This window comes from Palaemon carinicauda, chromosome 30 (genome assembly GCF_036898095.1).
Source record: "Palaemon carinicauda isolate YSFRI2023 chromosome 30, ASM3689809v2, whole genome shotgun sequence".
Lineage (NCBI taxonomy): Eukaryota > Metazoa > Arthropoda > Malacostraca > Decapoda > Palaemonidae > Palaemon > Palaemon carinicauda.
In genome coordinates this window covers 72,993,409-73,020,908 of record NC_090754.1, presented here as the reverse complement: position 1 = coordinate 73,020,908, position 27,500 = coordinate 72,993,409, and the positions used below count along the sequence as shown (strand labels likewise).

Genomic DNA, 27,500 nt, shown 5'->3' with positions numbered 1-27,500 from the left:
TTTATTGATGAAACTATAATCAAGTTGAGGTGACCATTTCTACCAAACGTTCACCAGGCCTCCACAAGGCTCTAGAAGAGTTGGAAGACTCAGGCCTACATGGCTGAGGACTATGAAGCGTGAAGTAAGAGATGATGAATGGAGAAGTATTGAATTTAAAGCTCAAGATAGAGACGACTAGCGAAATCTAATCCGGGTCCTTTGTGTCCATATAGGGGAATTATGATGATGATGATATCTACCGTAACAGAAGTATTTTCGATGATAAAGAGATGTCAAAACTTATTAATTGTCGGGGTGAATTATTTTTTACAAGCAGTCGATCTACGAATTTTGCGAAAAAAAACTGTACGCTTAGGTTTTCCCTCTTCCCCGAATCTAGGACACAATGCACATAGTTAATTACACGAGAAGATTTCATGGCTATAAACAAAGTGTTTTTTTTTTATAAGAATGTGTATCTAGAATGAAGACTTGGGACGAACCTAAATTTAAAGGCTTTTTAGAGGCCGCTCATGAATGGCAGAGACAAGGGACAGTGCCATTGCCCTAGGAAACAGAGCAGTGCCCTAGAAACTGACCATATATATATATATATATATATATATATATATATATATATATATATATATATATATATATATATATATATATATATATATATATATGTATCAGCGCCCAAGACTCCTCTTCACCTAAGTTAGGGCCAGGCTATGGCTGCTGGTGGCTCAGCTGGTAAACCTTTTTCAGAATACATTGCCTAATATAATAGTAATTTACTTTAAATTCGAAATTCCTAACGTTTGAGACGTGTTTTCAAAATGGCCTCGGGTTAGAGGACGGCAACTCACGTATATCATCGTTCCTACCAAGAAAAACAAATTATATGATCTATCCTTAATTCTTAATAAGATTTTATTGTTATTATAGTTACTCCTGTACGTGACCTGTCAAAAATGTCTGTTGAATATTCAGATATGCACACACACACACACAACTTCAAACCTTTCCATCTCCTTCCCCTTCCCTAACTACAGCTCGGCAATTGTGGTTTCCGAGTTTACCTCTCGGAGTACCCCCCCCCCCCCCCGCCACCATCGTTTATGGCTAATCTCTCTCCCTCCTACCCAATGGGCGGCGAGAGACAGACTAGTTATAAGTCTGGCAATGCAGTTCAGTATGACAGGAACGATATTCAATATATATATATATATATATATATATATATATATATATTTCAAATAAGCCATATTTTAATATATTAATGTTTCTATTCTCTCACCGACCTTGGGATCAGAGTCTCGAGGCGAAATCAATCAAAGACAATAGCATCTGACTGGCCGGGAATCGAACCTAAGTCCAGGATGCTTGTATGACAGTGACCGTACCATTTATATATATATATATATATATATATATATATATATATATATATATATATATATATATATAGATAGATAGATATATATGTGTGTGTGTGTGTGTGTGTAAGTGTGTGTGTGTAGCCAGGCACTTGCTCTTTATTATATAAGAGAGATTATATAAGGATCATTGGATCACATTTCTGGATACTGCACGAACATTTAATGCTGTGTTCAGTGCAAGGCGGTACCCTATGGGTGATGGGTGCCAAGATTGGGTGGTGGCTGGGGACTGTGGTGGTCATAAGGTGTCTTGGGGGGGGGGGGGGGTGTTATGGTATACACCATGGGCACCAAGGGGGTTGAAGTGGAAGTTGGTGGTTATATATGACGCAATCTCCAATCTGCGAGAGGTCGAGAGCTTCCTGGAAAGTAAAAGTCGTTTAGACTAATTATGAAATTTGATGGCTAATTAGATTTTTATCATTAGTTTTTTCGTAATTAAGGGGATATTATTTGGAGGGCGTCTGAAATGACCCGATTCGCTGTTTCGGCTCTTCGATGTTAATTGTTTTTATTACTTTTATTATTTGATGGCAATTATAAGAAGCGCTTGCAACCCGGAAGCAATTTGTTTATTTACTTGATTTGATGCTACTTAATGTGAAAGTTTTACCGGTTAAAGTAAGGAAGTTGTATTCACAATTATTGGTTTGCAAAGTTTTATAATGCGTAACGGAATTGGACTACAGTAATGTACAAAACATATATGAATATTATTATTTTTATTATTATTATTTTCATTATTATATTTTCTATTATCATTATTATTATTATTATTATTATTATCATTATAATTATAATTATCATCATCATCATCATCATCATCATCATCATCCAAGGTACAACCCTATTCAAAAACAGGATTCTATAAGCCCAAGGGCTCCAACACGAAAAATGGCCCAGTGAGGAAGGAAAATAAGGAAATAAATGAAGTATATGAGAATTAGTAAAGAATATATCTAAAGATCAGTAACAAAGTTAAAGTAGTTCTGTTATATTTAAGCTTCGAAAAGAGACTTGTGTCAGCCTGATCAACGTGAAAACATTCGCTGCAAGTTTAACCTTCTGACTGCGTATGTATGTATACGTGGTGTATATCTTATGTCGATGATAACCGTTCCAATTTTTTTTCATTCCACCAATGGAGATGAAATCTTTAGATCTTGAGATAATTTATTATTTTAACCACAGTCATTGTAATTTCATTTCACCTTATGGTCCACTTTAGTGATGAAATCTCTAATGGAAAAAGGATAAGATCTTTATTTGATTTTTTTCAGTTAGAATTTTTCATTCATTTCTGTAGAATTCGGGTCAATAACTACAATGAAATCGATGAATTGTAACATATTTCTAATTCATATTCTGTAGCGTGTTCGTTTTATTTTTTTTTTAGATGTGCTTAGGTTTATTTATGTTGGTTTTTTTTTTTTTGTAGGGCTTTCCGTACATGTTGTTCTTTTATCTCACTGCAAAAAACAATATATATTTGAACATACCAACCAACGTCTTATTAAACAGAATAGTCATCTCGTTTATCAAAATCAGAGACAGATATATATATATATATATATATATATATATATATATATATATATATATATATATATATATATATATATATTTATTTATTTATATATATATATATATTTATTTATTTATTATATATATATATATATATATATATATATATATATATATATATATATATATATATATATATCATCATATCATCATATTATCCTCATCATCATCATCATCTCCTCCTACGCCTATTGGCTGACGCAAAAGGCCTCGTTTAGACTCTATCTTGAGCTTTTAAATCAATACTTCTCCATTCAAAATCTCCCACTTCACGCATCATAGTCCTCAGTCATGTAGGTCTGGGACTTCCAACTCATCTAGTGCGTTGTGGAGCCCAGTTGAAAGTTTGGTGAACTAATCTCTCTTGGGGAGTGCAAAGAGCATGCTCAAACCATTTACATCTACCCCTCACCGTGATATCATCCACATATGGCACTCGAGTAATCTCGCTTATAGTTTCATTTGGCACTATAGTAATCTCTTATAGTTTCATTTCGAATCCTGTCCCGCCATTTAACTCCCAATATCCTTCCGAGGGCTTTGTTCTCAAGTCTACAAAATCTGTTGGATATTGTTTCATTGTCAAACCACGACTCATATTCATACAGTAACACCGATCTCATCAAACTGATAAATAGCCTGTAATTTCAGGCGATTTGCTTTCCAAACTTTACTTCATCTAGCCATTGTCTGATTTGCTTTTTTCAATCTTTCACAAAACTCAAATTCTGAAGATCCGGTATTAGAGATCATAGTTCCTAAATATTTAAATGATTTCACCTCATTAATCCTTTCTCCTTCAAATGATATGAATGCACAAACACACACAAACACATTTTATATATATATATATATATATATATATATATATATATATATATATATATATATATAGATATATATATATATATATATATAGATATATATATATATATATATATATATATATATATATATATATGTATATATACACACACACATATATACACACACACACACACATATATATATATATATATATATATATATATATATATATATATATATATATATATATATGTATATATACACACACACATATGTATATTTATATATATGTATATATATATAAACTGCAAATGTGTATGTATGTATATAAGTGTGTGTGTTTGGTATAGCACACCTACACTAGTGTTATGATAAATAATTTAAGAGACTTTCAGGGTCATTTACTTCCATCTGTTGAATCAAGTTCTAGGAAAATATTTATTTTTTTTAAATTTTTTTTAAGAGGAAAAAAATAGAGATGATGACAGCTCATTTCCTCCCTCATCCTCTCTTTCATTTCCATCGCATTTCGTGTGTATAAGCCGATTACTTTATAATGAGTCTATTCATTCCTTACCTCCCATGAGCTCATTTCAATTGTATTTTTATCGGTTAAACCAGTTTTATTTCCTTTTATTCCTTATGTAATCTTTTCCCTTTTATCCTTGTTCCTTTTTCCACATTTATTGTTTCATTGAGATTGTCCTTATAAATAGACGGGTTCATTTTGTAGATTGGAATTGTGTGGGTTTCTCCTTTTCGGGAAATCATTTTTATATTAGTTATTCTTGTGTGTTGTTGTTTTTTTTTTTTTTTTTTTTTTTTTTTTTTTTTTTTTTTTTTTTTTTTTTTTTTTCTTGATGATATCTTGCCATTATCTTACTGGGGTTAATGTTAAAGAAGGTTCTCAAAAATTAGAAATAAAGGGAACTTTAGATAGAGAAGATATCATTTAATAGATATTCAATAAAGATTTTTTTTTTTTTTTAATATTTTACTATATCAGAATATGCTCTAAATCATTTTATTTTTCGATATCGTTTTCAGTTTTGAATCAAAACAGTGGGAAAGAGATTTAAAATTTTTTAGTCTTTCTTTTGTGTTGATCTTTTATGTTTCCAAAAAATAAGTAAAGTAAATTGAAAATTAATTCATTATAAAAGTTTGTCATGACCTTTTTATTGCCATAGTAAACCATAAAACAAAAAAAAAAAGATATTTTTTTCTACTTTAGTACCGAATTATCCTTTCAATATTGAATTTAATAGTATATCATCTAACTCCTTTTTTATGGCTAGGCTTCTGTCAAAATTTTATTTCCATCAACATGGTAATGTTAATGTAGGCTTAGTTTTTTTTTAACTCACGATATAACAGCTAAGATACTCTAATCTTTTTCTGAAGTAATCATGTACAGTGACCTAGAAAGAAAGTGGAACTTTATCATTATTACTGATCGAATCTGGATTTCGTGGGCTTGTGGTAGGCGATATAATCCAGTAATTCCTTCTTAAAGTAAAATCCACGATCTCATTGTTTGCTGTCTGGTGGGTGGAATATACTTAGTACACTTGTTAAGAATTAGGGATTGAACTGCTCTTTTTTTAATTTCTTTAATCATTTAGGAATATGATGTTACTATTTATAAATGTCTTTGGAAGTTGTAGGTGGAGTGCTCTTTAAAAAAAGTTAAAGTTGCGGATTTTAGGTCTCCACTGAGACGATCTACATCATTCTCCTCTAACCTCCCCCTCCAGGCGCCACCCTGGGGAGTACCCTCCGGTAGAAGGTCTCACGATATTCGCTTCCTTGGCGGGGTCGCCTCTGAAACAGAAGCCCACGACGCTACCAACCTAGCTATATGAAAAGTATACTTATATGTTAAGTAATACTTTATGAAAGTAGCCTATTAGAAACGTCACTGCCTGGCGATTACCGGAAATTGGTTCGAGTCCCGCTCAAGCTTGATAGTTTCTTGGAGATTCTGCAACCTCACTATCCTTGTGAGCTAAGGAAGTAGAATTTGGGGGGAAGCCTAGAGGTCTAACTGCTGAGCCATCAGCAGCCATTGCCTGGCCCTTGAGCGCTGATCATATGTATATACGATCAGTCTCTGGGGCATTATCCCTGTCCCTTAGCTCTGCCATTCATGAGTGGCCTTTAAACCTTTCAACTTGTAAAGAATTGTGGATTTTATTACATTTCGATCATTCCTTTAATTAATTAGGGATATGATATAATCATTTCTAACTATCTTTTGAAGTTCTTCGTGGAGTGTTCTTTTACGTGAAAAAGATAAGCATACAATTGAGGAAGCTCACTTTTCTATTTGATGCTTTAAGTTCGACCTCGTATAGCTCAGGAATCACTTTAGAGGAGGTAATCCTTTATCGCTTAGTACACTTACATTTAGGTAAATTAAGATAAATTTGCCCATATTAATTGCTTAGTTCATAATGGGCGTAGAAGCATATTGGAAACTTCACTGCTTCACAATCTGTTGAACAGGGATTCGAAACCCGTTAAAGCGCGATAGTTTCTAATAATGTCTGTAACCTCACCAGCTTTTTGAACTAAGGATGGGTGGTGGTTGGGGAAGTCCACAGGTATCCTGATGAGTCATCAATAGCCATTGTCTGGCCCTCTCAGGTTCTAGCTTGATGGAGAGGGGCTTCAGTACTGATATATATATATATATATATATATGTATATATATATATATATATATATAATATATATATATATATATATGTGTATATATATATATATATATATATATATATAAAACAGCTACAAATGCAGCCGTTTCTTGTCCACTACAGGAAAAAGGCCTCAGACATGTCTATAGTCATGTCTTGGGTTTGGCCATTTACATCACCACGCTGGCCGCTGCAGATTGGTGATGGTGAGCGACTTTAGGCTGATCGTTCATAACAAAGCAACCTAATATGGGTGGCCCTGACTAGTTTAGCTTTGCTGATCATGGCGATACACAAACCCCTCTACCAGGTTAACATATCCACACTCAGAAAGAATATTTAATTTTTTTTTGTTATAAATGGTCAAGTATAAAGGTTTCTCATAAATGGCAGAGGTAAAAGGAACAGGACAATACCCTAGAGGTTGATCATACCTCCCCCTCCACCCTAGCTAGGACCAAGGAGGGGAAGGCAACGGCTGCTGGTGGCTCAGCAGATAGACCTACAGGCTTCCCCAAAACAGGATTCCTAACTTGCAAGGATGGTGTGGCTGCAGACACTATCAGAAGGCATCTAACTTGAGCTGTTCTAGAACCCTCGTCCAACATATTACAAGGCAGGGATGTTCCTAATAGGCTATCACAACCCTTGCTTTTTGCGCATTTTTTCTCTTGAAATTATCGTTTTCTTCATAATGAACAATAGAAAATAGCTTCCATTAATATTCGTTATGATGTTGGATTTCCTCTGCAAGATTAGCTTCAAGGTGGAAGAAAAGTGCTCAAAGGCCAGAAATGCATTTCAGTAATATTTGACCAAGAGTTCTGGATTCCGCGTGACGTCACAGAAACGTCACTATCTCGTCTCGAGCTGCGCGCCAGTTCACCTGTTGTTCTTCCACCTTGATCAGCCCTTTCATGTCTCTCAGGAAGACTGTAAATTTTTTATACAGTTGGCGAATCAGGGCCTACTCACTCTTCCTGTGAATGCTTTTACTTTGAAAATCTATTCATTTTGACTCAGTCTAATTGTTAATGCCTTGTTTATAATTCCAAATCCTTTATACACAACGTTTTTATTTACCAGGCTGTCGACTGTCATTTTCTTGGGGAACGAATGATCAGATTGTCTGGTTAATTAGCATTCACTATATTCACTTCTTTGTCTTGAACTCAATTAACAATAGCAATTCCTTACAAGATCTATTCATTGGAACACGAGCTAACTTAGACTTTGAAGGTAAAGAGGCTCCTTTGACGCCCAATTGATTCTCTCTCTCTCTCTCTCTCTCTCTCTCTCTCTCTCTCTCTCTCTCTCTCTCTCTCTCTCTCTCTCTCTCTCTTGTAACATGTTCGTGCTAAGGAAGGATCCTTCTTTAGCTTTCAAAAATTGCTTTGAGGAAGAAGATAATTATACAATTCCATATTTTCTCTGAAAACGGTTGTTGTTATTATTATTATTATTATTATTATTATTATTATTATTATTATTATTATTATTATTATTATTAACTAAGATACAACCCTAGTTGGACAAGCAAGATGCTATAAGCCCAAGGGCTCCAATAGGGAAAATAGCCCAGTGAGGAAAGGAAATAGATAAATGATATGAGAAACAATTAACAACAAATTGTTTTAAAAACAGTAACATCATTACAGATATGTCATATATAAGCTATAAAAAAGTCTTAGGTCAGCCTGTTCAACATAAAAAACATTTGCTACAACTTTGAACTTTTGAAGTTGGCCATTATATTTTCGCTTGGAAACTACAAGTAAAAAAAAACTACTCTAATTCTGTTTTAAGTTAAGAGAGCCCTGCTACTAAATTCTTAAACTTCTGCTAAATAGTTTTTCAAAATGTTGCGGGATGTGCAGTAGAATGAACTTAGGAGCTGTACTTTTTCGTCTAATCCCCTTTTCTCGTGGAAGCGAGTCTGTGATTAATGCAATTAGCGTCTATTTTTGGTCCCTTTTTTATGCTATATTCTTGCTATATCTGCGAAGCAGTGCGTGGATAGATACCCGTCAGTATATTTAAAGAGAGAGGGAACCTTTTTATCAGTTCAGTGTATTTTTTTTCTCAAGTTTTATATCCGTTAATTGAATTTCGAAATGTGAAATCTTTTGCAAAATCATTTAATGCATTGTTTTACACTTTTTAGTCGTACTCCTTTCTCTTTTGATTAGATAGATCACATTTATTTTTTATTTGTTTTTGTCTGCAAGTAAAATTTTTTATTGAACAGTTGTAGACTTCAAATCGCTGGTTTGGAAAAGGGAAAGGTTAGTAAAAATATTAGTCCTCTTAAGAAGGAAAGAATAATGGGAAACTGTTATTTTTTTGTATACTAGATTAAGTTTGTAGACATTATTGAATAATGATACAAAATGTTCGCTTATTCGTTCATGTAAGGTGCTGTATTGAAGACAATTTTGTAATTTCATGTTTCCTTCTATTTGTTTGATTAGGTTTATTATAATTAACATTGATATGAAATAATAAAAATTCTGTTTATTATGATTTACTTTATCAGGAAATATTTGATTTTAGTAACAACCATTATAAGAAGACAGAAAGACATACATATGAGTGACTTGAAATAGATTAATGAGAGAGAGAGAGAGAGAGAGAGAGAGAGAGAGAGAGAGAGAGAGAGAGAGAGAGAGAGAGAAATCAATTATCAGATATTATTTAGATTCACTTGACTTCTGTCAGATTTAAAGTTAGTAAAAAAATGGGATGGTTGGTAATAGATTATAGAATATATATTTATAGATTTTGGGATTAAATGCTCTTGTTTTTCATTTGCTATGGAGCGTTTGTTCGTAGCTGCTATGGAGCGTTTGTTCGTAGCGGTATGGGGAATACAACGTTTAACTGAAATGTTCTTCGTTATGACTTAACAGTATAAGTGGCCAATAAACGGGTTTTTTTTATTATTAAGAAATATGCATTTACAATTTTTAAAGTTTATAATATTGTATATACTTCATAATATATTCACATGAATAAATTTTGTAATTAACGTACTAACAGTTTGAAATGGTGCAAAAGGATTGGACTGGACATGGTAAGGGGGTAGATGGAGATGGTTTTGGCATGCTCTTCGCACTGGGCTCCGCAAGGCAATAGAAGAGTTGGAAGACCCAAGCCTACAGGGCTGAGGACTATGAAGCGTGTAGTAGGAGATGATGAATGGAGAAGTATTGATTTAAAAGCTCAAGATGAAGACGACTGGCGAAATCTAATCGAGGTCCTTTGCTTCATTGGGCGTAGGAGGAGATGATGATGAAAATATATTCACAATTGCACCATTTTTTTTATTCATGGAAATATGTTATTAAATCGTAGCTCTTAATCTAGACTCTACTACGGCTAAAACAGCTAGCAGAACTAGATACATTTCGTCCCCAGAAATATCAGTCGGCATTTTATCATATGGCCACAGAATATTTACTTAACCCTAGAAGAGACATGGCGTTCTGATCAATATTGCCATACGTTTGCTACTCTCTCTCTCTCTCTCTCTCTCTCTCTCTCTCTCTCTCTCTCTCTCTCTCTCTCTCTCTCTCTCTCTGCGTAGTCTGAAAGGTCTGGCGATATCGATAAGACGTCTTTAGGTGGAGGATTATTTTACTCTATGGCATATTCTTAAGACGGTATCAAATGGAAAGTCATCGGTACTGGATTTGGGGAACACTCTTAAATGGTAAATCGTAGTATTATGCATATATATATATATATATATATATATATATATATATATATATATATATATATATATATATATATATATATATATATAGATATATATATATATAAATATATTGTGTGTGCATTTGTATATATAATTTCATGAAAGTCACGTTTGGAACTCATCCATGAAATTATTACTTGGAGGTAGTGCTCCATTTTTTGCGCAATGATACTGTCGAAGATAACCGGTTGTCTTATATACTTTTTGAAAAAAAAAAAAAAAGGAAAGGACATTTTCTTTCAAGGAAACACATCTCACGCATACAAAGGTTTGTTCTCTAGTCGTTAGTATTAATTTGAATCATCTATCAATTTCTTACTCATTTACAGAAAGGGGGAGACTACTCTTTCTCGTCTCCACATTGGACACACTCGGCTGACACACGAGTTTCTGATGACTGTGCCAACACCAACCATATTGCGACGACTGTTTGATACCCTTGACAGTGAGGCATTTGTTAACTGAATACTTCACTTATAGTACCGAAATAAATAGATATTTGTTGCATGAGGAGGATAAAACAACATAGATGACAACACATTCCCTTGGAGTATTTCCTGTTCATTGGAAATTCATTTGAGGATGACAGGTTCATCCTTAGGAAGATTTTTGGGCAGGATGCGTTGTACTTAGCCAGCTGTAATTTTAGATTTATTTCCGAAGCAGGTTTTCTGAAAGCTGCTATTTAAATTTTATAAGGACATCTTCGCTTTTATTGTTTTAAAGTGTAGACTGTCTCATTCTTTATAAGAAACGGTATCAGCGTCAATGACCTTCGATGTCAGGATGCTAGAGAATTCTAAATCAATCAGTCAATCAATCGTTTGACAATATTATATATAAAAATACCATTATAAATTACTTATAACAACACTGAAAACTACGACTCTTTGCATCCGTGGCAAGAGAGAATAGAAAGAACTCCACTGATTAAGATATAAATCCTGGGAGTGAATCAAACTGTCATGGTGGAGCTGTTGTATAACACGCGAGGGAAAGGGAATGGCCACATCAACTGGTGGGCCACAGTATGGATTCCATTTAAATTATAAAAGAAAGCAGGAAAATTGAAAAAGCAGGAGAATTGAGTTATTACTTTGATAAAAAGAAAACATTTGATTGATAATCACCTGAGAAAAAAAATTATAGTAATAAAAAACGAGAACGTTTTACCGAGGAGATGTATCAGGCAAGAGAATTTGTTCTTAAGACTGGAGTACTGACACAATGGCTGAAGCTCTGGCCAAGGCTTAAGTTCACTGTTATAATAAAAGCGTTCAGCAGAAACTGCAAACCGTCAAGTTCTAGGATTCATCCATTAAAGGCCAAAATAAAATTTTTAGCTGTCAGTCTTCATATAAAGAACAAAGATGCTAATATTTTCTAAAAACAATTCCTCGGATAACATTTTGTGCAACCCTGTATCAGACCACTAGGCAACCGAACCATAACCTCTTTGATAGAGGTAATTGTGGTTACCACTTGCTTTTGTTTTATAAAAGAGTCATCAAAGATGACCAGCAAAGCTATCGAGTTTTTCTGGCTTATATTCTCCCATCTTGCTGTCCAGCCTCTCAAATTTTACTTCAGGTTAGATTTGAGGGTCTGTAGCCCGGTTGCTTGGGAGGAACCTGTTGAAGGGGGAGGGTGTTAGATCGAGAGGGAGGCAGAGAATTAGATGACGAGATAAGATGAAGAATGGTATAGACAGAAGAGGTTTGTGGAAGAGGATGCCTTTAATAGAAGGCATTGGAGAGGGCTCATCAGGCAACCGACCCCTTAATGTAACCTGATGCAACTTGATGCCAAATGGCAAATTGCATAAATCAAATAAGAATCAGTTTTGAATATTCAATGATCAAAATTTAGAATTTAACAATATTTATACCAGTTCCTTTGCATTACTCAAGCATAAGATATAGACGTCCAATATGTACATAATTTTGTCAAGCATTCTTTTAAAATTGCACTTTTCTTAATAATAAAATTAAATTTGGCAGTATTGCACGGTATATTTACTCATGTCTGAATCTTGCATTCCTAATTAAGTATTTCCCAAATCCTCGATGCTCTTCTCTCCAATAAGTCCAGGACGCAACATAATACTTGCTTGATTTCATCTAAAGGTTAAAGGTGTCTGGTTTCAGTTCCAGTTTCCCCAGAACAGATGCTCACCAGAGCGTCAGCCGGGAAAGCCCAAATCCCCCACTCTAGTGTACAACCACAGTCAGTGGCCTCCCCAGTAAACAGCTTAAACTCACGGTCCAGGGCTGGGATCAATATACTGCCATGTGAATGCTAGGCGAACACGTTACTACTGTATTATCATTATCATTATTGGTATTATTTTAGTGAATATGAGGATTCGGATTTTTAGGATGCAATCCTTGCTTATGAAAGAAGTTTTAATATTCATATATTGTAGACTATAGGTTATTACCTAAGATAAATATTCTTATCCCTTTGAAGGCTAGAAATGCCTGTATTGCTGAATCTCTTACAGTATATATATATATATATATATATATATATATATATATATATATATATATATATATATATATATATTGGGGGTGTGTGTATGTATGTATGTATGTGAATGAATACAGCCACTTGAATTTATATCTGTACCCAAAGTATTTGTGTTTATCCAAGCGTTTTGTCTCTTGCCAGTCTCGTACAACATTTATTTTTAATCGAAACCTGAATATAAGATAACGTGGTATCCGTACGCTGCCCAGGCAGTGGAAACAACAAAGAAAAGTCCACAATTTAGCGTTAGGGGAAAACTCTCTTCAAACGAAGCAATTTGGTTTAGAAGTCTCTACAATAGTACCTGTAGAGAGAGAGAGAGAGAGAGAGAGAGAGAGAGAGAGAGAGAGAGAGAGAGAGAGAGAGAGAGAGAGAGAGAGAGAGAGAATCTTTGTTTGATGCCCTCATGGGAAGAATTCAAAGTGCAAGAAGAGTAGTAATGAAATTAGTGGCAGTGGATTTGGAAATGTGTTATTGTAGAAATGGGAATAGAGAGAGAGAGAGAGAGAGAGAGAGAGAGAGAGAGAGAGAGAGAGAGAGAGAGAGAGAGAGATGTTTTGGTGAGAAAAGTTTTATTGGCCCTCTATCGGACTCTGAGAATTTCTCCATTTTTAAGATTTTAACTTTTTTAATAAACAGGTTTTATGGATAAGATTTAAATTTCTTTTTATCACCGATTTCACTTCATAATTTATTTATTACCTTATACAATGTATGGACGATATATTTTATTTCATTTATATTTTAGCTTTAATATAAATTATATTTTTTCTTCTTGGACTTGATCGGACCAGCTCTGTGAGAGTCAAACTTGGCTCATTGGGCTGACAAATCTCTTTTTAATAGTAATTGTAACGAGAATGAAGAAATGCATCAGGATTTTAAAAGCATTTTGTTTTTATGTTTTAGCAACTTGATCTTCCTACGACACCTGCGAGAAAAACAAAAGCCAAAATACTTTTGGAAATGACAGATCATGTAACGTTTTTCGCCAGACATTTGGGGGGAAATTGGAAAGGAGAGAAGACAGACAAATGGGTAAAAATTGTTTGGATTTTGGTGGCCTATTAGGTAACGTCCCTGACTGGTGATCGCCGGACTGGGATTCGAGTCCCGCTCAAATTCGTTAGTTCCTTGTGTCGCTGTAGCCTCAACATCCTTGTGAGCTAAGGATGGGGGTTTTAAGGAAGCCTATAGGTTTACCTCCTGAGTCATCAGCAACCATTGCCTGACCCTCCCTGGTCCTAGCTTGGGTGGTCAGTCTCTAGGGCATTTACCTGCTTACTAGGACAGTGTCACTGTCCCTTATCTCTGCCATTCATGAGCGATCTTCAAACCTTTAAAAGTTAAAAGTTGAAGAGTTAAAGTTATCTCCATTAGGCAATGGTCTCAAGATCAGAATCGACATGCAAGGAAAGACTCTTTGGGTATTGTTATTAATTTTTAACACACTCAAGTGTTTTTTTCTGATTATTAAATATGTGTTAAGATTTATTTGGAAATTTTCAATTTTGCTATATTCGTATGGAAATCATTAAAATTTTATTTTTGTTATTGAAAGCTTTTTGTAACAGAATATGAAGTATTCGTTTGTCTTGGTATGGATGTAATTGGGTCCTTTGACTTGCCAGAAATTACTGTATTGGTTACCTCTCTGGTTATGGCTCATATTTCCTCTGGCTACACATTCACCGAATAGTCTGGTCTATTCTTTGCACATTCTTCTCTTTCCTCATACACCTGTCAACACTAAGCTAATTAGACAATTCTTCACTCAAGGTGTTAACTACTGCTAGAGAGTTAGGGGGTCCTTTGACTGGCCAGACAGTACTACATTGGATCCTTCTCTCTGGTTACGGTTCTTTCCTTTTGCCTACACAGACACCGAATAGTCTGGCCTATTCTTTACATATTCTCGTCTGTCCTCATACACCTGACAACAGTGAGTTTACAAAACAATTCTTTTTCACCCAAGGGGTTAACTACGGTAGTGTAATTGTTCAGTGGCTACTTTCCTCTTGGTAAGGGTAGAAGAGATTCTTTAGTTATGGTAAGCAGTTCTTCTAGGAGAAGGACACTCCAGAATCAAACCATTGTTCTCTAGTGTTGGGTAGTGCTAAAGCCTCTGTACCATGGTCTTCCACTGTCTTGGGTTAGAGTTCTCTTGCTTGAGGGTACACTTGGGCACACTGTTCTGTGTAGTTTCTCTTCCTCTTGTTTTGTTGAAGTTTTTATTGTTTTTATTCGTTTTAATGTTGTTACTATCCTTAAAATATTTTATTTTTCCTTGTTTCATTTCCTCACTGGGCTATTTTCCTTGTTGGGGCCCCTGGGCTTATAGCATCCTGCTTTTCCAACTAGGGTTGTAGTTTAGCATTCAATAATAATAATAATAATAATAATAATAATAATAATGATAATAATAATAATAATATGTAATTGTCCCGTGGCTACTTTCCACTTGGTAAGGGTACAAGAGACTCTTTAGCTATGGTAAGCAGCACTTCTAGGAGAAATACACTCCAAAGTCAAACCATTGTTTTCTAATCTTGGGTAGTGCCATATCCTTTGTACCTTGGTCTTGGGTTAGAATTCTTTTGCTTGAGGGTACATTCAAGCGCACTATTTTTTTCCATATTTTCTTTCCTCACTGGGCTATTTTACTTGTTGGAGCCCTTGGGCTCGTATCTTGCTTTTCCAACTAGGATTGTAACTTAGCAAGTAATAATAACAATAATAATAATACTAATAATAATAATAATAATAATAATAGTAATTCTAAACTTATCGAGTGCGAAGCTCATACCATGAGAGCTTGGGTTAGTCTGGACAGATGGGTTGAGGGCCTGGAAGAGCGAGTTAGTGATGGAGAGGTTGTTGGAAAATACCTCCTCCTCATTATCATCATCATCATCATCATCATCATCATCATCATCCTCGTCCTCTTCCTCCTTCTCTCTTTTCTTCTTCGGCTGAGGCTTTCAAGTCTCTTGTCCAACATGGATTTTTATGATGTTACGGATATGACGAACAAGAGAGAGAGAGATAAGTTTGTATGAAATGGTGAAAAATAAAGTGAGAATGATGTGGATAGGTGGAGCGAGGAAGATAGAGATTCAAAGAGAGATCTGAAAAACTCTAGAATACCTTATTAAAATGTAATGATAAGGGGTAATGTATATTTTACATTACAATATCCGTATATTTTTTAAAAGTAAAGTACAGATTTCCTAGATAGAAAATACGGCTACAATTTTCCTCTTGTAATTAAAAAAAGAAGTTGTAATTTTACACGGAAAAGATACAAGAACTAAAACCAATAATTGCAAAAGACTGTCCATGGAAATCGAGATGAGAGCGCCGTGTTATATTAGAGGACCGTCTCACACGCTGGATAGAAAATGCACCTCTCTTTATAAAGTTCCGAGTTGCAAGGTAAGTGAAAAGGACAGAGAGAGAGAGAGAGAGAGAGAGAGAGAGAGAGAGAGAGAGAGAGAGAGAGAGAGAGAGAGAGAGAGAGAGAGAGAGAGCGTAGCCCTCCAAGAGACACATCAGCCGGTACCCAATAATTGTAATGAAAGGCCCCATTCCGATTCTTTTCTTGCACCTACGATTCTTCTTCACACTTTCGCCTCCATTATTCTTTTACCTTCTCCTCTGTTTCCCCATTTCTTCTTCGTTTCCATTCCCTTTGCCTCTCCTTTATCTCGAGGGAATTACCAAATGGAGGGCCCTGAAAGTAAGACCATACCTCTTTATTTTTCCATCGTTCCGTTCGGTTTTATACGACTGCCTTTAAGTCGGTATCAAATTGATGGTTGGTTTTCTTCTTAAATTATTTAGGTGTTTGAGAAAAGGTGTCAATGAAAGGAATAGACTTTGCCAAGATAGTTATATGTTCTTGGAAGTTTATTTTTTTTTTATTCTTATGGTTAAACCTCCCTAAAATGTTCGTTGTTTTTCAAAGTTAATTTATATATCTCTTCTCCGAGGTCACCTCCTGATAAGTTGTGAAAGACCTGACGTTGGAAAAACGGAATGATGACTTATATTTCAACATTAAAGTTTTTCCACATTCATTTATCTTTAGTCACCAACAGTCATGCGAAGGCGAAGTCTAGGGAAGCTTGTCTGAGATACTATGTAATACCAGTAATAAGAGAGGAATTGAAACCAATCAAGAGAACTAAGAATGTGTCAGTGATGAGGAGGAGGGGTTTGGGGCATCGGGGCATCAGATGAATGGATGTGGTGAGGAGGCATATGGGTAAGGTGGGAGATTTAAAAGATGTAAGGAATAGAAATAGATTGACCATCAACATAGCATCATCGACAGTACATCAAACTTCTTCCATTCACCCTTTTCTACCATGTACTCTTACACATCCTTGATAGTAAGGCCCTTCTTTTCAATACATCTTCCATTCAATATATCCCAGCCCTTTGTTGGCTATTCTATGCACCCACATCTTAGTACTCCTAAACTGTACTATTTTTTCACACACCTATTATCCTACTTCCCTCACACATAACTGGGCCACCTCAAACCACTGATACATCCTTTCACTTCACTAACCTTTTTACTACCTTAGTTATCATTATTTTTCTTCACCCTATGTATGGTTTTCACACCAAATATATAAAGCAAACTATTAATTTCATCAGCTATTTCTTTTTTCCTTTGATCTATACCTAAAATCGACACTTAACTTTTATAAAGCAAGGTTGGGCCAACAACCACTTTAAACATTCTTATCATGGCTGCGAAGTGGTATACTCAATTTTTTTTAATGAGGCGCATTTGCACCGACTCGCAGCGGTGCCCTTTTAGCTCGGAGAAAGTTTTCTGCTACCTGATTGGTTAGAATCATCTTGTCCAACCAATCAGCGATCGGGAAACGTTTCCGAGCTGAAAGGGCACCGCTGCGAATCGGTGCAAATCTGCCTCGCTTAAAATAATTGACTACAGTATGGAGTAGGATCTGGACAATACTGTCCAAGAGTTGTAGTAGCCTATTGGAAGCCTCCCTGCTTGGTGATCTGCTGGACGGGGTTCGAGACCTGCTCAAGCTCAATAGTTTCTTGTAGTTTCAGGAACCACTCTATCCTTGTAAGCTATGGATGGAGCGTATGAGGAAGCCAATAGTTGTACCTGTTGAGTCCTCGGCAGCCATTGCTTGGCCCTCCCTGGCCTTGGCTTGGGTGAAGAGGGTCTTGGGTGCTGACCATACGTTAATATCTTGGACGATGTTCTGCTAAATCATTATCAATGTCCCTTACCTCTGCCATTCATCACATACATACATATACCAAGGCACTTCCCCCAATTTTTGGGGGTAGCCGACATCAACAAATGAAAAAAAAAAAAATAATAATAAAAGGGGACCTCTCCTCTACGTTCCTCCCAGCCTGACAAGGGACTCAACCGAGTTCAGCTGGTACTGCTAGGGTGCCACAGCCCATTCATGAGTGACGTTTAAAAGCTTTAAAATCCAGTGGTCTGAGGCTAGAATGTACCGTGTTCAAGGGCAGAGAAGTGCCTAGTTTATGACTGTGAACCAACCTCTTAGTAATGGAAATGACTTGAGCTTCGTTTTCTTGAGGGTAACTACTATTCATAGCAGGTCAGTCTTAATTTGTACCTCATGGCAGACGACCTACATAGTTAAGAGTTGCATATTTCATAGTAAGAGAAAATGTTCCCAAAATGTCAGATGAATCTGTACAACATATCTATCTATCTAATTATATCCTTTAAAGTATCTATCTACACGTGCAAATATTTGTTTATCTGTCCGTCTGTCTGTATATATATATATATATATATATATATATATATATATAATATATATATATATATATATATATATATATATATATATATATATATATATATATATGTGTGTGTGTGTGTGTGTATATATATTTATGTGTGTGTGTTTGTGTGTGTAGATATCAATGACTTGTGTTTTTATGACAATTAGTGTACGCTATATGGTGTAGGAGTCGAAACAAACAAGATTAGAAGAGGATATGGAACTCTGATGTCTACTTGATTTTTATTTGAGAATAATCATATGTAAACTTTGTTGAAGAAAAAATGTGTTGAAAAATTTGGTAGATTATTTAATTAAGTTGAAGTGACTTGCGTTAACATATCATTAGGTAGCTAGGACTAAGATAGAAATAGAGAGGCGTTAGCTGGAAATGGGAGGCTTTAAAATAGACTACAAATTTGATTAAGATAAGAAAGCGAGATTAGCAAATAGAAAATGGATGAGAAATGGGTAAAGGTTGAAAGCAATTAAGTGGAAGGAGTATATGAGGAGTGGGCAGAATTTAACGCCGTGGAATTTTATGGTTAGTGAGGAGAAAAGAATGTCATTGTTCAAGTTGTAATTTTAAGGCAAGAGAAATGTTTATGTGGCAGCATACGAGAGTATGTTTAGATAATTAGAATTTTATTTTCGTATCTTTTAGTAATATTACTTTACCATTCTATCTCTGATAGATAGATAAACAAGCTTTAAGATAAATAGACAGATTGATATTCAACAGAGAGGGAGAGAAAGAGAGAGCCCTGGATACATCAATAAGATTACCTTTATCCATTAGTCTAATTATAAGTCAGTCTGGAGCTGAATACGGTTGAATTACCTCCTTCCTTCCTATCTCGCCCACGTAAGATTTCGCCCTTTGGTGCGTCTTGGCCTTTTCTTCTTCTTCTTCTTCTTCTTCTTCTTCTTCTTCTTCTTCTTCCTACATTAAGGGGTCGGTTGCCTGATGCGCCCTCTCCAATGCCTTCTAGCAAAGGGATCCTTTTCCACCAAACATCTTCTCTCCATATCATCCTTCCCCTTATCTCACCATCTAATTCTCTGCCTCCCCCTTGATCTTCTTCCCCTAACAGGCTCCTCCCAAGCCCTCATCACTCCCTCCCCACCATCTATCCTCAACACGTGCCCACACCATCTCAGTCGTGACACACTTGTCATCTCTGTAATTTTTACTACACCTGCCCTTTTTCTTTCATCATTTTCCAATCTTTCAAGCAATGATATTCTCGAAATCCACCTTAGCATTCTCATATCTGTTCTCTCAACCATTACTCCTTCTTTTCGTCTTAAAGCCTAGGTCTTTTTTTCTGATTGTTACGTCACAAAGCGTGTTCTGATCTATCATTTAACTTATAAGATTTTTAAGGATAATTTTTCTTATGATGTAAATTTCGCTCGATAGTTTCTGGTTGTGTCTGCAACCATTCTTGTGAACTAGGGATGAGGACTTTGGGGGAGCGTATAGGTTCTACTGCTGTATCATCAGCAGCCATTGCCTGGTCCTCCCTGATACTAGCTTGATGGAGAGGGGTCTTGTGTGTTGATCATATGTATATATAGAACTTTAAAAGTTCAAACTTTCAGCAAATGTTCTTATGTTGAACAGGCTGATATGAGTCTTTTTATAGCTTATAGATATTTTATATTAATTTTTCATTATTTCTCATATCGTTTATTTATTTCCTTATTACCTTTCCTCACTGGGTTATTTTTCCCTGTTGGAGCCCTTGGGCGTATAGCATCTTGTTTTTCCTACTATGGTTGTAGCTTAACTAATAATGATAATAATAATAATAATAATAATGATAGTAATAATAATAATAATAATAATAATAATAATAATAATATATGGTCAGTCTCTAGGCATTGCTTTGTCCTGTCCCTTGCTTCTGCCATTCATGAGTGACCTTGTAAACTTATAATTTGGTTTTGGTTAATCGAACAACTTGTTCCATAAAAAAAAACTTGTTTTTATAACTGTTGACAAATACAATTTAGGCTAAGTGATGACCCTTCTTCCCGGGACATCTTGAGACTCGTTGGAATGAGCTATCCTAACACCTTTAGATGTAAGTGTTTGGAAAATACAAACTCGTTTGATAATGGGGAAACAATGGTTTATTTTATTTTATTTATTTTAATGTCACTGTTCTTAAAGCATTTTAATTTTCCTTGTTTCCTTTCTTCACTTGGCTATTTTCCTTATTGGGGCCCCTGAGCTTATAGCATCCGGCCTTTTCCTTGTTGGGGCCCCTGGGCTTATAGCATCCGGCTTTTCCAACTGGGGTTGTAGCTAAGCAAGTAATAATGATAATAATAATAATAATAATGATCATTTAGAAACCATAATTGAATGGCTGGGTATATATTGATAACGATTTATTTTCATATCTAACTGAATTGATTCTCATAATTTGACTTCAATAGAGGTTTTTATGGCAGATAGAACAATTAGTCCGTGGGTTATACATGTAAGTGTGTTTGTGTATATACTCTATGCCTTATCTATCTATCTACAGTGTGTGTGTGTATATATATATATATATATATATATATATATATATATATATATATATATATATAGAGAGAGAGAGAGAGAGAGAGAGAGAGAGAGAGAGAGAGAGAGAGAGAGTATATATTCTTATGCATTTTGGGTGTCACACACATGTATTTACTGAATATATTCTCTTGTAACGCACTATTAAAGATGACCTAAAACTAGAAATAAGCATCTTGCTTAATTTCCTGTTTCTTTCACTGAAGAAAAGTCTACCATAATGTGTTAACTCCAAGAATAATTTTCAAATTAAAAAAAAAGAAAAAAAAGAACAGTTAATGTTCAACGTCGTTGTTATGATAAGGAATTGCTGGAAATCATAGAGAAAGATAAAAACAAATAGCTCATCAATTGGCTAATTATTTGAATTGCAATGAATTCGAGTTCCGGAAGAGAATTAGTCTAAACTATCCAGAGTAATTAAGCTATGTTGACATTTGCACGATGGATTGTCTGCGTGAAGAGAGATATGAGAGAGTCGGGATTGAACGAGAAAGATACACGGGACTGAATGAAATGGAAGAATGTGTTGGAGAACCATTATAGCCACCCCAGAGATGGACAAGATTGTAGAGAAAGAAGAAGAAGACATCTCGATTTTTGTCTCCGGAATTTGCGCAATGCATCGGGGAAAGACGTGCCATTTATTTGATACGCAGAGTGAAGCATTGTTTAAGCCCGGGTTCGTGCACTGTACACGCATAGTTATGCACTCTCTACGCAGTTTACGTATTGAAATGCAACGGCACAGCTTTTTTACGCATTGACACGTACTGTTGATAGTGTTCGCGCACTGCTCACGCTTGGTTCATGCAAGTGGCAAGCACATGGCACGATTATTTATGCATGCCAATTTTTTTAACATTTCAAATATTTCTTCACTCACCCCGCACCTTCATACACTTCACATGAAACTTTTGATCACTGATGCAGTGCAGAAACGAGAATCGTACGATTGTCAAGGTAGTTAAGCAATGACTGTTAGCTAGTCACTGTTTAATCGAAATATAAGTCATACATATCTCGTATAATTCAGGAAATGCATTGTAAACTCATAATATTAAGATTTGAATATAGATATAGTGTTACGTGACCGTTAAAAGAAAATATCGAAAAGTTATAATGCTTATGATGGCACAGAAATAAATGAAAATCCAATCTTCACATTAATTGATGGATTTTTTTTTTTCATTATATGCAAAGCTTCCGTAATTTGAAGAGGTTTTTTTATCATTTTAATTTTCAGTTATTATAATGTTATAACCAGCCATCTCTCTCTCTCTCTCTCTCTCTCTCTCTCTCTCTCTCTCTCTCTCTCTCTCTCTCTCTCTCTCTCTCGTCAAACTAGTTCCATTTCCTTATTTCATTTCTTCACTAGGCTATTTTTCCATGTTGGAGACCTTGGGCTTATACCATCTTGCTTTTTAACTGAGGTTGTATCTTAGGTAATAATAATAATAATAATAATAATAATAATAATAATAATAATAATAATAATAATAAGTGTATTAGGTGTTCGTTTTGATTAGCGTTATGGGCGTCATTCCTATTTATGAAATATCGTGGAACTTCCAATCCTTGATTATAAAACATCGTGGAACTTCCAATCCTTGATTATGAAACATCGTGGAACTTCCAATCCTTGATTATAAAACATCGTGGAACTTCCAATCCTTGATTATGAAACATCGTGGAACTTCCAATCCTTGATTATGAAACATCGTGGAACTTCCAATCCTTGATTATGAAACATCGTGGAACTTCCAATCCTTGATTATGAAACATCGTGGAACTTCCAATCCTTGATTATGAAACATTGTGGAACTTCCAGTCCTTGATTGGACCGATAATTGCGTAAACCACTCTCGTGCGATTTCATGTCGATGTTCACGTCACGTCTGTGAGATTATTTCATATTAGGAAGCTGCTGGTCTTCTTTTCCTCGTAAAATATAACCAATTATATTGAGTCGTTATCGTTTGCTGGTGTAATCACTATTTCTGTTATATCTATTGAAACGTGTTTTATCGTTTCTATATCTTGTAGACATGTACTTATAACACCAATATAGTTTGATATGAGCATCAGACTGGTGTTGGTTCTCGAAAAAGCTTTTCGTGGGTCTGTTTATGAATCTCTTTCATTCGATGAATATCCATTTTTATTTTTATTAAAACGGGCGAAGCGCTCTGGAGTTCCTTATGCACACTATCTAATTATTATTATTATCATTATTATTATTATTATTATTATTATTATTATTATTATTATTACTACTACTTGCTAAGCTACAACCCTAGTTAGAAAAGCAGGATGCTATAAGTCCAGGGTCTCCAGCAGGGAAAATAGCCCAGTGAGGCAAAGAAATAAGGCTAAAATAAAATATTTTAAGAACAGTAACATTGAAATAAATATTTCCTATATAAACTTTAAAAACTATAACAAAATAGGAAGAGAAATTAGAAAGAATAGTGTGCCCGAGTGTACCCTCAAGCAAGAGAACTCAAACCCAAGACAGACTAAGAGAGGCTGTGACACTACCCAAGACTGGAGAACAATGATTTGATTTTGAAGTGTCCTTCTCCTAGAAGCGCTGCCTAAATGATGAGCAATGCCCAAAAGCTTACTAACTATAGTCCATTTCTTTTATCGAGGCATATTTGCACCGACTCGCAGGGGTGCCCTTTTAGCTCGGAAAAGTTTCCTTATTGCTGATTGGTTAGAATTATCTTGTTCAAGCAATCAGCGATCAGGAAACTTTTCCGAGCTAAAAGGGCACCCCTGCGAGTCGGTGCAAATATGCCTCGATAAAAGAAATGGACTATAGGTGGGGAGTCACTATTACCACCATTAACGTGACGTCTGTTTAAAGTTGTTCCTCATTTCCACCAGTTGTTTTTCATTCTTTACAATAACTGATATGTCGCTAACATATGTGAAATATATATATATATTTTTTTTTATCCTCAGTTCTGTTATTTTAATGATCAAGTTTGAATTTTTAATTTAACCTCGTTTCAGTTATTTTAATGGTCAAGTTTGATTTCTTTATTTATCCTCAGTTCAGTTATTTTAATGGTCAAGTTTGATTTCTTTATCTTATCCTCAGTTCAGTTATTTTAATGGTCAAGTTTGATTTCTTTATCTTATCCTCAGTTCAGTTATTTTAATGGTCAAGTTTGATTTCTTTATTTTGTCCTCAGTTCAGTTAGTTTAATGGTCAAGTTTGATTTCTTTATTTTATCCTCAGTTCAGTTATTTTAATGGTCAAGTTTGATTTCTTTATTTTATCCTCAGTTCAGTTATTTTAATGGTCAAGTTTGATTTCTTTATTTTATCCTCAGTTCAGTTATTTTAATGGTCAAGTTTGATTTCTTTATTTTATCCTCAGTTCAGTTAGTTTAATGGTCAAGTTTGATTTCTTTATTTTATCCTCAGTTCAGTTATTTTAATGGTCAAGTTTGATTTCTTTATAAAGTCACCCCCATAAACATTAAGTTCTTGTAATTGGAAATAAATACATGCACGTATCATGTAGAGTCAAATTCAAAACACAGAAGGCATAACCCTGCTAGAAGAGAGACTTTAGCTATGGTAAGAAGCTCTTCTAGGAGAAGGACACTCCAAAATCTAACCATTGTCCTCTAGTCTTGAGTAGTGCCATAGCTTCTGTACCATGATCTTCCACTGTCCTGGGGTAGAGATCTCTTGCTTGAGGGTACACTCGGACACACTATTCTATCTTGTTTCTCTTTCTCTTGTTATTTTAAAGTTTTCATCATCTTGTTATTTTCAAGTTTTTTTTATAGTTTATATATGATAGATTCATTTTAATGACATTATTGTTTTGAAACTTTCTCTTCTAGTTTTTCCTTATTTCCTTTCCTCACTGGGCTATTTTCCCTGTCGGATCCCTTGGGCTGCTTTTCCAACTAGGGTTGTACCTTAGCAAGTAATAATAATAATAATAATAATAATAATATAGTGTAGAGACTAGCGTTAGACTTTTCAATATAACGGTACACGAAGAGGTTTAAAAAATGGAAAGGCTCTGGAGCGCAACAGTTAATGGCAGGGCAGATGTATCGTTGCGATTGCAATAGTCTGATTGAATGGTTGCCCAAGATGTGAAAAGAATTGAATGGTTGAAAAATTTCACGGTTCGTTTCTTTAATGTTTAAGGCACAGTTGGCTTCATTGATTCTAGTGCACTTCACACGGGAAGGTAAGGAAGAAGCGTCTGGCAGCTGTACATTGTAGCAGGTAACGCTGTGCTTAGCAAATGATAAACTGGGGACAACGCTGCCTGTAAAGTAGTAAACTGAAATTGAAAGCACTTAATTGAGAGAATTTTTGTATTATTTTCACGAAGTTTTGTACAGAAAAACATTGTTGTTTACTTGACAGCACTTCGTCTAAAGAATAAAACTGTTTTTGATCATGTGTCAGGGTTGCCAGGTTGGCCATTTCGGGCCAAAAAAACTCCAAATTTGGCCTTTTTCATGCTAGATACCTAAATTTGGCCTATTTAGAAATTTGTTAGCCTTAAATGCTATATTTTCGGCCATTTTCCACCATTAGGTTGGCCTTTTAAAGCTGCAGTTGATCAGACGTTGGCCTTTTCTCATTTGGAAAACCTGGCAACCCTGAATGAGTTTACAAGCTCAGCGACTTTCGTTTTACAGGCAGCGTCGCCAACAGTTTCTCTTTGCTAACACTGCCAGATGTCTCCTTAGCTTCCGGTGAAGTGCACAGGAATTAATGAAGCCAACTGTACGTGTAAGAAATATAGGGAATAAAAAAAAAATGAGTATACACATTTAGTATGGTTAGGATTGAGAGAGTATGATAAGTAATTAGTGAGGAAAGAGTGATGTGCATAAACTTAGAAAGTTTATTATAAAAATTTATTTTTGCACAATGTTCCAGTTTTCCTTATGAATGGTGAGTTGAATTACGAGTTCTAATGAAAAAAAAATATAAGTTAATTTAAAGGAAATTATAGAAATGTATGTTTTAAATAAGAAAGAAAATTGTGATTGGAATAGGAAATGGCTGATGATCGCGGCTGCAAAGAAAATTGGGAAATAGTGCAATGGAAAAATGAATGAGGATATACATGGTGATCGATTGAAGATTGTTTGTGTAGGTATCTGGAAATACACGTCACTGAAAATGGTTGATCGAGGTTAAGTTCATATATACGATTATATATATATATATATATATATCCCTTATATACTTAAGAGTAAGTTTCTGGCATATATATATATATATATATATATTATATATATACTATATATATATATATATATATTTCCAGTTACGTTTAGTGGTATTGCCAGACGTATAACTACTGTACTTGGTCTCTACTCGTGCTCCGGTATGGGTAGAGGGTATAGTCATACCCTGGTGAAAGTGGTTGCAATATGCTCGTGTGTGCGTGTGTGTGTCATTTCATGAGGTTTCTTGCGTAGTAGCAAAACAATTGATCTGTATAGAAGAATAAATTGTTTATTTATTTGTTTATTGTCTCACGGAACCCCTCTCTTGATGATCACAGTGTAGCTATGAGATTGAATATATTTGTTATTATATGTACGCATGTACGCACATATTGACGAGCTATTACGCGGCAAAGCGCCAACACTCATTTGTCTTCTGTTGCAGCCTGACCTCGTCCATCAACGACCTGAGTAACGAGGCGGTGCTTCTGGAGACGGCGATAAAGAACAATGACACTTACCAGGTCAAGAGATTGCTGGAACTCCACCATGATAAATTCCAGGTCAGTGGGTGTGCTAAACCCTTCCGTCCCCACCCCTCCCCCCCCTTCCACTACTCATCATTTTTCTCATGCTCTTCACCTGCCCTCTCTCTCTCTCTCTCTCTCTCTCTCTCTTCTCTCTCTCTCAAAAAATATGTTGGTTGCTTTTACTACTTTCGTTAACTTGTCATATTTCTTATCTCTCTCTCTCTCTCTCTCTCTCTCTCTCTCTCCTCTCTCTCAAAATATGTTGGTTGCTTTTACTACTTTCGTTAACTTGTCATATTTCTTTCTCTCTCTCTCTCTCTCTCTCTCTCTCTCTCTCTCTCTATAATATGTTGGTTGCTTTTTATTATTATTATTATTACTATCCAAGCTACAACCCTAGTTGGAAAAGCAAGATGCTATAAGCCCAGGGGCTCCAACAGGGAAAAATAGCCCAGTGAGGAAAGGAAATAAGGAAATAAATAAATGAAGAGAACAAATTAACAATAAAGCATTCTAAAAACAGTAACAACGTCAAAACAGACATG

The 27,500-nt window shown here is 35.2% G+C and overlaps 1 protein-coding gene across 1 annotated transcript in view; it reads left to right on the top strand.

Annotated features, from left to right (window-relative positions):
• Nucleotides 1-27,500, top strand: part of LOC137623285 (uncharacterized) — a 426,454-nt gene that overhangs the window by 41,164 nt on the left and 357,790 nt on the right. Inside the window, 1 exon segment of the mRNA XM_068354064.1 lies at nucleotides 26,871-26,988. Within this exon segment, the coding sequence (XP_068210165.1) occupies nucleotides 26,871-26,988 (118 nt within the window).